This window comes from Syngnathoides biaculeatus, chromosome 8, assembly GCF_019802595.1.
Source record: "Syngnathoides biaculeatus isolate LvHL_M chromosome 8, ASM1980259v1, whole genome shotgun sequence".
NCBI lineage: Eukaryota > Metazoa > Chordata > Actinopteri > Syngnathiformes > Syngnathidae > Syngnathoides > Syngnathoides biaculeatus.
Genome location: NC_084647.1, coordinates 10,922,494 through 10,935,290, shown reverse-complemented (window position 1 = coordinate 10,935,290; position 12,797 = coordinate 10,922,494). Strand labels below are relative to the sequence as shown.

General features: G+C 44.0%; 1 protein-coding gene across 1 annotated transcript; it reads left to right on the top strand.

Annotated features, from left to right (window-relative positions):
• Positions 1 to 833: 833 nt before the first annotated feature.
• Positions 834 to 12,379, top strand: LOC133504941 (sodium- and chloride-dependent GABA transporter 3-like). The gene is made up of 13 exons (XM_061827690.1): positions 834 to 880; positions 2,680 to 2,831; positions 2,903 to 3,037; positions 3,537 to 3,677; positions 5,319 to 5,394; positions 5,480 to 5,612; positions 5,691 to 5,825; positions 5,911 to 6,014; positions 6,779 to 6,903; positions 9,359 to 9,471; positions 9,920 to 10,057; positions 11,845 to 11,947; positions 12,333 to 12,379. The coding sequence occupies exons 1-13, from the start codon at positions 834 to 836 to the stop codon at positions 12,377 to 12,379; spliced, it is 1,449 nt and encodes a 482-aa protein (XP_061683674.1).
• Positions 12,380 to 12,797: the final 418 nt, after the last annotated feature.

The following is a 12,797-nucleotide window of genomic DNA, read 5'->3' as shown; positions in this document are numbered from 1 at the left end:
TCTCAGTGGGGTTTAGATCTGGCGACTGAGCTGGCCGACGTAGCTGTGTACAGTGGGGATGAGGTGCTGCTGACCTTGATTGGGCGACACCGTGGGTCAGTGGGGAGAATATTTCGATGACCTCCTCAATTCCGCCGACACGCCTTCCCATGAGGAAGGAGAGTCTGGGATGTCTTGAGATGGACTCTACTGTCTCTGGGGTCGAGGTCACCGAGGTGGTGAAAAAGCTCCTCGGTGGCAAGGCCCAGAGGGGTGAATGAGATTTGCTCCTGAAAGCTGTGGATGTTGTGGGGCTGTCCTGGTGGACATGCCTCAGGAACACCACATGGACATCAGGGACGGTGCCTCTAAATTGGGAGACTGGGATGGTGATGCCCCACTTGCACTTATAGCGAGGATCGCAGTCTTCGGCCTCCTTGGTAAGATCTATTCAGCGGCGGTGGAGAGGAGGGATTTGTTTTGGCTTAGGGGAAGTTTGCATCGACAACAGTGCTCATGGTGGCCAGTATAGAGTGACAGCGTGGTACCTACACGTGCCAACCGTTGGAAAATACAGAAGAACAACAAGGAGGTACAATTTATAGCCTGCAATTGTGGACAAATCAAATTAGTACGAAAGGGATTAAACGTTTTATTTTCCTCATTTGATTTCTCTCTTTCACACATACAGCTCTCCCACTCCTACAGCCTCCGAAACTCATAAATTGCGCCTCCTCCTCCTTCTACACACTTTTCTGCCGTGTTTATAAATGATAATCGCAATCACCCTATGTTTGCTGCATACGCCTGGCTTGCTTCAAAGAGAGCAAGTCAGGTTTTGAAAGACGGGCAAAATGCAGTTTATTTGTCTTCCTTTCACCATACGGCACGGGGAAATAAGGTGAGTGTAGTGTGTAAGTGTATCGTGAGGTATGTAGACTTTGAAAAAAATGGCAGAGGTTTTTATTTTATACATTACTTGAAATATTGAGAGCTTTATGGAAATGCAAGCTATATATTGAAGTCAAACTCTCATTAAAAAAAATGCAAATGATGACATTTTTGTTTGGTGTTTTAGTTTTCAGTGCTGGATGATGAAATAAATTATTGCAGCAGTTCAACTCTACGTGGTTACGTTGATGCCGAGTGCCGTCACGCTCAGGAACACAAACCCATCATCATAATTTTCCCAAAAGGTGGGTTTCATCCTATTCGATGTTCTGTCTTGATTATTGCTACACTTTCCATAGAAGTAGCAACATGACAAGTGGCCACAATCTTGGGGAAATAAAAAAAAGTTCTAAAATCCTTCATATAAAATATTTTCACGACAAAACAATTGATTGCAAAGGTACACGACCTATTCAACCTCCCACCCTGCTCTTATCACCAATAAGGTTACTTTTGTCCTTCTTAAGTGGGGATTTTCGGTCAAGTGACGTCATTTGTAACGTCGAGGTATTTCTGACACATCATCATTTTGGCATGTTTAAGCAACTGGTGGGTGTTTTTAACTAAAACCTTTCAGCTTTTCAGAGAAGTGTTTTCTGGTTAGCAGGAGAAATGGGAGGACCAAGAATGTACGTTGCGTTTTAATTTAACCTTTCGAGCTAAAGTGCAACTTTTTTATTTTTTGTTTACCAGATTTTCTTGAGGGAAAATCATCCAAAACCATTCTCTCCAAAGACAAATGTTTCTGATACGCAAACCTCAATTTTTCCATAACCTATCATCCGATTTTCCAAATCTTTGCTTCAGTTATTATGCCGTCCCAACCAGATTGTAGGGACTCCTTCGGTCTACGAACGAGATCCATTCCCACAGTTGCGACTTAACTCGAATTTCGACTGAAGTCAGATTTCTTAAATTAAACTCAAAATTTACGATGACCACTGGGATTGGCTTCAGCAGTCCCAAGACCCTTGTGAGAATAAGCGGCTCAGAAATGGATGGGTGTCGGTACGTCAAAGAAAAAAAAAACTACTATACATTAAAATGAGAATATGTAAGATGGTCCACTCACCATTTGGGAACGGAGGCTGGGATGGCAAAGAATGAAGGGAGGCTGCGCTCAGCTATTCCTAAGGAAGCAGGTGCAGGTAGCCGTGGCTTGCGGTAAATTCCTCCTCGGCGTCCTCTCCTTTCTGCTCTTTCAAAGTTAGGGAAAATACACCGTGCCTTTTCCCTCAATGAACATTCGGCTGATATTAGGCCTACGTTGATTCGGATCATCGATCCATAACGTAAGTAATCTTTCCATCTCGGCAAAAATGGAAGAACGTTGCCTCGTTGTTGTTTTTTTCTTCACAAAAAAAAGTTGCTTCGGGTGAAACCCTTCACGTGCGCTAAAATACGGGCTTTGTCCTTAATAATAATTGCCATGCTCGTCCGACTGAAGCCCAAGTCTTTATGTCCGTCGGTGTTAATCCTTTCTCCGATTTTTCTTTCACGATATTAAGCTTCGTTTCCATAGTCGTTGCTTTTCTTTCGGCTGGACCAGCATTGCTCTAAAGAAGAGAAAACAGCTTTCTTCTTTTGGGCCATATTGTGTAAAAAGCTGGGCGAAAAGGGCAAATAAACTCCAGAACTCCGCGTTATATGTTGTGGAGATCAAGTAAATGTTCCCTTGTCCGTGACGAGACTTTAGGTTTGTGTGTGTTTGTGACTGAAAGTAACGTCATCTTAATGTTGAACTTTTAGGAAATGTGGAGGGAAAAAAAACAGCAAACGCGTACTTAAGGAGCGAGGACACTGGAGCAACAAGGTGGAGTACATTCTGGCGGCCGCCGGGAACATTGTGGGCCTGGGTAATGTGTGGAGGTTTCCGTACTTGTGCTACAAAAACGGCGGCGGTAAGCAAGCGTGGTGGTCAGCACGATTTCTCAAAAATTGTACACATTACAAAAGTAAGTGTTCCATTCAGGTGCATTCCTGGTGCCGTATCTGGTGTTTGTTGTTACGTGTGGTGTACCGCTCTTCCTTTTGGAGACCACCATGGGCCAGTACACCCAAGAGGGGGCCGTCACCTGCTGGAGGAAGATGTGCCCACTGGCTCAAGGTCCGAAACACTCCATCGTGTACAAGACAGACACACCAAAACAAAACACTTGAAAGAGCTCGTTCTTTCGAAAAGGGCCCACTTGTACCTTACATACCATCCAAGATACAAATCCATAGATCAATATGCAATATAAATATAATACAAGATACAATATTAATTTCATTCCACGTCACGATTGTGTCCAAATTGTTGTTGATTCGTGACAAAAAATGTTTGTTTGAAGCCTGAAATGTGGCGAAAGGTTGAAAAGTTCAAGGGGGCCGAATACTTTCACAAGGCACTGTATGTATCATGCTCAGCTGTATAATCATCCGTTCAGTTAGTGTTGCTCCATCAAAATTAGGTTTTCATGATTATTGTTATACTGTTAAACAGTGCATCACGTGCAAGGAAACAGTATCGGGAAGCCAGCACGAAAATCAACATTCTGATAGGCAGTTGCATGACATTGTTCCATTCTCAAGAGATTTCTTGAACCTTCAACCTTGTGTGTCAGGTATCGGCTATGGTGGGCAGCTAATACAGATGTCCCATTCTGTGACCTACATCATTATTCTGTCCTGGGCTGTCTTCTACCTGGTGTTCTCCTTTTGCCCCACCCTGCCCTGGAGCACCTGCAACAACTACTGGAACACAGGTGAGGTCTCGCAAACGTCGGTGGGAATGTTCTTTTTTTGGGGGGCAAGGAATCATCACCCTGCAATTTTTTGTAAAAATGTTATTGTATATTTTCATGGGATGACTCTTGAATGACATTTTGCTGTATACGTCTTATTCCATTTTGAAATGTACGATACCGTTAAAGTAACTCAATATAGCCATTAATGTTGAAACTGCTGTCAAGAAAAGTGAGTACACCCCTCAATAAAACAAACTACATATGTATCAGATATCCATCTGTCGATGCATCTTCTACCGTCAGTGACCTTGACTGTGTACATTCATCCATCCATCCATGTTCAACCGCTTTTCCGGATGGGGTCACGGGGGAAGTAGCTTCAGCAGGGATGCCCAGACTTCCCCTTTCCCCAGCCAATTCTTCCAGCTCTTCCGGAGGGATCCCGAAGCATTCCCAAGCCAGCCGAGAGACATAGTCTCTCAAGCGTGTCCTGGGTCATCCTCCGGGTCTCTTTCCGGTGGGACATGCCCAGAACACCTCACCAGGGAGGCGTACAGGAGGGGTCCGGATCAGATGCCACAACCACATCATCTGGCTCCTCTCAAAGCGGAGGAGCAGCAGCTCAACATTAAGCCCCTCGCGGATGACCAAGCTTCTCACCCTGACTCAAAGGGAGAGCCCGGACACCCTGCATTTCGGCCACTTGTGTCCGGGATCTTGCTCTTTCGGTCGTGACCCACAGCTCGTGCCCATAGACGCTGCACCGATCCGTCTGTCAAACTCCCGCTCCATTCGTCCCTCACTTGTGAACAAGACCCCAAGATACTTTTTAAACAAAAGATTTTTTTTTGGGGGGGGGGGGGGGATTTTGGCAGTAGAGGTCCTCTCTTTGATTTTTTTTTATTTAAGGCCTTTTTAGGGGCTTGACCGCTTTTCACGGATTTTTAAGGACTTTTAGGAGCCCCTAAATGCACCTTCGAAAATGTAGCGGTTTTTCGGGACTTTTAGGGCCGCGTGCGAACCCTGCATGGAGACAGACAAAAGTTGCACTCACAATCACACCTAAAAGCGATCTGGAGTCAACAATTACCGCATGTTTTTGAGATGTGGGAGGAAACCGGAGTGCCCGGAGAAAACCCACGCAGCCACGGGGAGAGCATGCAAACTTCAAAGAAGCTGGGATTTGATCCCTGGTCCTCAGAAGTGTGAGGCCAATGCTTTAAGCAGTTGCGCTATCGTGCCGCCCATTTTAAATGAATTACATTAAAAAATATATTTTGTGTTTTCGTGTGTTGTGCTGCGTTATGCTTCATGAGCACCAAAAACTAGTTCTGACGTTGACACGTATGAGGTAGCGTCGTCTTCTTCGACGCGGGCTGAAAGAACCATCTTCTTCTACGCATCGGAGGCATCTGGGCAAGCCTAAACTAGAGTGCATGATAGGGAACGACCATGTTTTAAACATTACTTGTGAATACGTTTTAATTGTACGTTTGAACTGATGGCTAACGGCGGGGAAAAAAAACCAAACAATATTTTCACAACATTGAAACATAAACCACAAGGTTCAGAGCGCAAGGAAAATGTAGCACCTTATAGTCCGGAAAATACAGAACTTTACTTCAATGTTCCTCATTCTGTACTTTTGTTTTCTTTTAGCAAATTGTGTCGATGTTACAATAAGCAATCACACCAACCACAGCAAAGGAACCGCAGCTGCAATTGAGTTCTGGGAGTAAGGACGATATTACGTTAAAATCACATTTTTAAAAACATATTATGGTGTATAAAATTTCTTTTTTTTTTTTACCCTTGTCCAGACGTCGAGTGTTAAAAATCTCAGGTGGTATTGAGGAGATCGGCAGCATCAGGTGGGAGTTGCTTTTGTGCCTCCTGGCTATGTGGGTCGTTTGTTACTTCAGCATATGGAAAGGGGTCAAATCGAGTGGAAAGGTGAAGCAATCAAATTGGACAAAATATATATATGAAATGTAAATACACTGACAGTACTGTGACCCTCCTCCTGGGCAGGTGGTGTACTTCACTGCCACTTTCCCTTATGTGATGCTACTCATCCTTCTGATCCGAGGAGTCACTCTTCCGGGAGCCGGACAAGGAGTGGAGTTCTACCTTCTGCCCGAGGTTTCGCGACTGAAAGACCCTCAAGTAGGACTGCGTTACCTTATACAGTACCTGTACATGCACTGTACTGGCGGGAAAACACACTCAAAGGCAGTGTCTTTTTAAACAGGTTTGGATGGAGGCCTGCTCACAAATCTTCTTCTCGTACAGCCTCGGTGCGGGTACCTTGACTGTACTGGGAAGTTACAACAACCAGCGCAACAACTGTTACAAGTTAGAATACTCGCTTTGTCATTATGGTGATGTTGTCGGTGAGGTTTGATTGTTTTTTCAGCCAAGCCATTAGGCATCTCTGTGAGCTCATAAACAGTGCTTCCCTCTTCCTTCCGCCAAGCAGGATGTCAATAAAAACTTTTGTCAGTTGTTTCTTTGCTATGATGTGAGGTGATGCTGCATTCCCGAACACAGAAATGTCCAAACATGTTTAAATTTAGCTGGAAATGCGACATTAAACGGAAAGAACAATGCAAGAAGGCACGTTTTCTGTTGTATACGAGACCACGAATACTCAACATGTCATATATGACCACGATAACAAAACTTTCCCAAGCCTATAGCGATCTACATACTGTATACTCACTGATCACATCAAAGTTTGCGCTCACATCAACCCTGTCGACTAGACGAAGAGCCTTTAATCCTTCACAAACACGAGCAAATGTGGTGAGATCACCTTTCTAAATTATTTTTCAGATCTGAGAGCCATTCCTGATGGGAAGAAGAAAAAAAAAGATGACCATTTTTGGCAGAAATTAATCAGTACACACTTTTTTTGTGGCTGACCAGTTGCATAGAAACATTACAGTCATCTATTTTTTTTTGGGACAAAAAAGGCTCACTCAAATGTATCTAATCTAACTTTTTCCTCAATATTTTCCCCAAAAAACATTCATACTGCACATTGAGGTACATTGAATTTTACAACTTCTCTAGACAGTTCAAAATGTTCCTGTCTCACACTTGTTTGTGTGTTGCAGGGACTGCTTGTTGCTGTGTTTGCTGAACAGTTGTACCAGTGTGGTCGCTGGCTTTGCCGTCTTCTCGGTGCTGGGATTCATGGCTCACGAGCAAGGTGTTCCAATCTCACAAGTGGCTGAGTCAGGTAAACTTGATATACTCTCTAATCTGAGATTATTACAAAGAAGAGAAAAAAATGCCACCCCCTAAAGAGCAACAATGGATGTCACCCACTGAAGACAAACGCTTGCCTGAAATAGACAGCTTGCAAAAACGGATTCAAAGTAAAGATATCTCAGTTCATACAATTTATCGTTCAGACATTAAATTGTTAGATGCCCAACTCATTACCTTGTCATGGTGCATTGGTGTGTTTATGGCCCTCTGATATTAGGAGCGAAGTTGTCTGGGGCTTTATATCCCTATCAGGGTCATGCAGGGCAAACACGTTCTCTCGTGAAAGGCCGAGACTAACACTAAGACTGGCACTATGTCTTATCTTGGCTCTTGTGCTGTGCAAATCCTCAAGAGTGGGTAGAAGGTACCAATAATTCTCTTAAGGGTTATAGGTGGATTTTGTCCTACTTTACAGCAGCACTAAACCAGACTGTGATGGATAAATACAGAATTGATTCAATGGCTGCGAAACAAAAGTAGAACTCCCTCAAGACTCCTCGTGGCAGGCAGTGGTTCCTCACCAGCCGCAAGAAGTACATCATCTGCTTTTTGAGGATGGATTTAATGTTGGGCTTCCAGACCAGATCCTGAGAGAATGTGATTTCCAAGAACTTGAAGGTCTCTGGCAGTTTGGTGGACAGCTAGTCAGGATGAGCGGCAGCTGTGACAAAGGATGTTTCTTATGGTCCAAGATCCTCTCGATGGTCTTGAGTGTGTTCCACTCCAGGTCGTGTCAACCACTCCATTTTCTCTCGATATGCATATTTGTTGTATATGGTGCGAAGAGCCTTGTGTGGAGCCAAAGGGCTTTCGACCTCGTGTGCAGTGGGCTGATTTTCCAATTGTGCCGGTTAATGATCGATACATACGAGGGGAGCTAGATTTTAGAGAGTGGGAGAGGGATTACTGTACTTATAGCTCGAATTCATCATTGGACTCTATTTGAGTCACACTTAGAAATCCAGAAAATGTAAGTGGTGCAAAACTGAGTAGTCGACATGATCGTTCTCAGACTTTGCACACGTTTTCTTCAAACATGGATTATTGTCATAACCAGAACTCTAGTGTGAAACCAAATGCACGACTCGGTAAGCAGGAAGGCAGTTAAAAGAAGGTCTTTATTCGTTCCAATGACGTGAGTCGGGAGGTCAGTCAGCGAGACCACCAGTATCAAGGACGTTAAGCTTACTAGGTTGGTCAGAGGACAGGCAGAGGTCGATACATCGGGATTCAGGATCAGAAACAAAGAAGTGCTGGAACGAAGCATGGATGGCAACGATCTGGCAAAGCCAGCCCGTCTGCTGGGTCCTATAAGTACTGGGGTTCATTATCGCAGATGAGGCGCAGGTGTGCGCCTCCTGATCAACACAGGTGTGTCGGGGACTTGCACCGCCAGGGCTGGGACCGGCAGGACCATGACAATTGTGTCGTTCGAAACTAATCACCAAGTTCTCTTTGGCGTATTGCAATCCTAGCTATGCCTCTCCAATCCCAATGGGACTCTTGCTCATTTCTGCCTTACTGACTATCTCTGAAGTGAGCATTTTAATTGTGTGTCCATCTCTGGGAACTCTGTAACCCTCCCACATCTCAAAACTCTGCCATGTGGTTTTTGATGGGTTATTTTCTCCTTCATCTTCCTCCACAATCTCACATTCGATTCAGCCACTTTGAACTGCCGCACTGCTTCAAGGATTCCCACTTTTTCGGCAGCTCTCACTGTGACTTTTATTTTAAAGCAGTTACATAACCAGCCCTCGTAGTCTTCGGTTAACTGAAAACAAACTCATGGGCAGCCATTTCTGATGTTTGGTGTTTTATATAGAAATGTGCAACGTAAGACATTGAATATCACATTAAAATGTAAATGTATACCTTTTTTACCACCCGATGTACCCGTACACGACCATCCAATGTGATTTTCTTTTTGTTTTTTAATCTATACCTAAATATAATTGACGTTTTGAAAATATTTTGGGAAAATTTTGCGCATTATACACGAGAAATTACGGTACTAAGCTGCAACCTTCAAAGTCATCAAAAACCTGGCCACACCATCTCTCGCTTGTTTGCACACATTTTCAGGATTTATCTTCAAACGTGTAATACATATATATTCTTGAATTACCAAATTCACTTTACAGCGTCTTTAGGGTATTCCAAGCATTAATAAATGCACATGTCCACTATTTGGAGAAATGCTTGGAAAAAAATTAAAAGGTGTAAAATACCAGTTCTTATTCCACAGTGATGAGTGTTGTTTGCTACTTCATTTGCATCATATAATGGATAACATTTGAAGTGGTGGAATGACATCACAGTGCGACAAGATGACAGTCCGACCTTGGTTTTTGTGGACTTTGATCCACTTCAGGTCATTTGGACGTTACATGTTGAAGCTGTATTTTAAATTTTGTTTCCAGGTCCAGGCTTGGCATTCATCGCGTACCCTCAGGCGGTGGCCATGATGCCGCTGCCTCAATTCTGGGCTGTCTGCTTCTTCATCATGATCATCCTCCTGGGCCTGGACACACAAGTAAGAGAGATCGTTGGGGTGCCGTGGGATCGTGTTCCCCCACCATTTGCGTGGCTCAGGACAGAGCCATGGTCGGATTAGTGAAAATCAGTTAATTGGAGACTCTAAATTGCCCTTAGGTGTGATTGTAGGTGTTCACTCATCCTCTTTCCTGTACTCTTGCCCAAAGATAATGGAATAGACTACACATTCACACAAACCTTGTGAGGATAGGCGCCTCAGTGAATGGATGGATGTAACTGACCACCGTCTCCACCCCCTAAAAAAGTTCAGATACGTCGAGAGATGGAACAAGATGGTGGTCATGCAGAACATTCGGTAAAATGAAACTCCTTAACTGACTTCAACATAGCACCGTAGAGCCTCTGCACCAATATGCCACAAAATGGTCGGAAAGCACTACTTTTTTCCAAAACAAAGGTCCTCAGTGGTTCTGCTCTGTGTGCAGTTTGTTGGCGTGGAGGAGGTGATGACGTCTGTCTCGGACATCTTTCCCACAGTGATGCGTCGGGCGGGGAGGCGGGAAATTTTCCTTCTGCTCTTCTGCCTCACAGCTTTCTTCTTTCAGCTCATCATGATTACCGAGGTTGAAATACTTTTGAGTTGACATAAATTCGTGCTATCAAAAAAAAAAAAATTTCATTTAACCCCTCACATTTTTGGAATTTCTTTATTATATCTTTTCATGGGTCAGAACTAAAAGGAATGACACTTTTCAAAACATGTAAAGTAATCATTTTATATTTTGTATACTGGTTTGAATTAATACCATTATTGACCAACCCACTGGCAGCAAAAGAGAGTGCACCCATCAGTGCAAGTGTCCAAATTGTGCCCACTTAGCCTTTTGCCATCTCCGGTGAACTACAATTTTCCGAGGTTTCGAGTATCAATGGGGAGTCGGAGTGTTAAATTTTATGTTATATCTCTCGCAATTTCCTATCAATCCCTCAAGATTCAACCGCATGGGAAATCATTTTCTGAGTCTCTAAAAAAACGAATTCTTGCTCTATACAAAGAAGTCCTGCCCGAGGCGAGAAAAAGATTGACCCCATGAGACTTTGGCCCAATTTAGACATGGTCACTTATGCCTTGATCAGAGAACAGAATTTTCACCGCGTTCATGGTGTGATTTGCTATCTTTGGGGAGTTTCCAGATTGGGTTTTGTCAGGAACAGCAAAACCTCTTTGTTTTCTGTCATAATCTATGACCAACGATTAGGCTCTAGGACTCCAAAATGACAAGTAATGCAGGGGTGCTCAATGTGTCGAACACGTTGGTAGTAGTGGTCAATCGCACATAGTCGACCAAAAAAAAAAAGGCATCAGTCTATCCAACACCTTGCTTAATTCTGGTGCGCCCAACTTGTTTGCGATCCAAAGGCCAATCACGATCCACAGGTCAATCATAAATGTGGTCTGGGTGTAGTGCATGAAATTAAGACGTAGACGTCTCACGCGCTCACTCTGAAATTTGCCACTCGAATGACAGTCGGTTGACTAATCTGGCCTTTTCTGACGTGCCCCAGCGCATGTGCACTTCACAGCATAAGAATCATATTTAGCTTTATTGGCCAAGTGTGTAAAGAACAAAGAACAACAAAGTGACAAAAACAATGAACAAGAGACATTTCTGTTGATAGGAACTATTCCTCATGAATGCGAATTAGCAAGATAGTGATTAGGCTTTCAATCCGTCTTCTCAATTTAAGGGTCTAAAAATGAGCGAGGGACTTGGACCAAGTAAAAAAAAAAAAAACTTCCATACACAACGGGAGGACTTTTTTTCCCCCCGCTGTGTAATTTTCAAAGTTCATTTGCCTCATCTGGAATTGCAATCCACAAAAAGGCCAATTATCGCAAAAGAGTAACTGCTAACAGTCCCGCCCATAAAAGAACACACGCAAGGAGAGGACATATTTCAGTTTATTGACAAGATAAACCCAGTGATTGTAAAATACAGCATGGGCTGATAATCTAATCTTAGTTATGCTGACATTTTCCGACCAGACATCATGGCCTCCTGAGAGGCGAAATTTGTATTGTTTTCTAATCCATGCGTCAGGAATGTGCCCACTTTTATTGCTTTAGCAATTTAATGGCTGGATGCGATTTTAAGGAGACAGTACATTTGGATTGGTATAAAAGGTGGATACCAACTAGGGAATCATTTCCAAAATGTGAGGGGTTTACTGTAACGTCACTGTTGTGAGTTACTGCATATTGAGTGAAATAAATACATTGGAAATTTTATTCGTCTTCACTGAACCAGTTTAGGAGATCCAAATTGTTGCTGTTACAATGCATTCCACTGTTTTGTCTCATATTGTGGCTCGTGAATACAAATACTGTAATTCTCCATGTCTTCGTCAGGGAGGGATGTACATCTTCCAGATTCTTGACTACTACGCAGGCAGTGGAGTCTGTGTCCTCTTTGTCTGCGTATTTGAAAGCTTGGCAGTAGGCTGGATATTTGGTAGGTTGGTGTGTCATGTCTTTATTTTGTTTTGCTTCATTGTGAAGATGAAGAGATTAATAGCCAAAAACAGAATACAACGCCTTGAAAATTCTTTTCAATCTACAGCCAGTTGAATACACTACTATCAAATGCCGTACGTTTGGGTTCACCCCACTGAATGAGAGGGTAGCCACAAACGCCTGGGTGGGGTGGGGTAGGGTGTGACCAGTTTGACAGTTGTTTGTGCCTATGTACCAACACATTGAGTGAGTGGAACTATGTTCCGCACCTCCACTGCTGGGGCGGATGACCGGAGCATGTGGGCGTAAGGTGGTCGCCTGTCCGTGGCGTGCGGAACTCCAGAACACATTGGTGGACACCAACACTGAGGTATGCCGTCAAGCTGAAGAAGGAGTCCTGTCGGACCTTTTTGGCCAGTGGGACTCCTGAGGAAGCTGATGCCTCGAGGGGGTCCGGGTTGGTGGCCTCAATATTGCCTCTCTGCTTTTGCAGATGATGTGGTTCATGTAGGCTTCATCAAGCCGTGATCTCCACTCACTCTCACTGGAGCGGCTGGGATGAAAATCGCCACCTCCAAATCTGAGACCATGATCCTCAGTCAGAAAAGGGTGGCCTGGCCTCTCCAGGTCAGCGATGGGATCCCGCCCAAGTGGAGGAGTTCAAGTGTCTTAGGGTCTTGTTCACGAGTGAGGGAAGAATGGAGCTGGAGATCGAAAGGCGGATCGGTGCAGCATGAGATGTGAAATGAGTTTCCTCCTTAGGGTGGCCTCCAGGCTTCTCTTAACAAAAGGGTGAGAAGCTCGGTAACCGGGAAGGGCTCAGTGTTGAGCCGCTGCGCTTCCGCTTG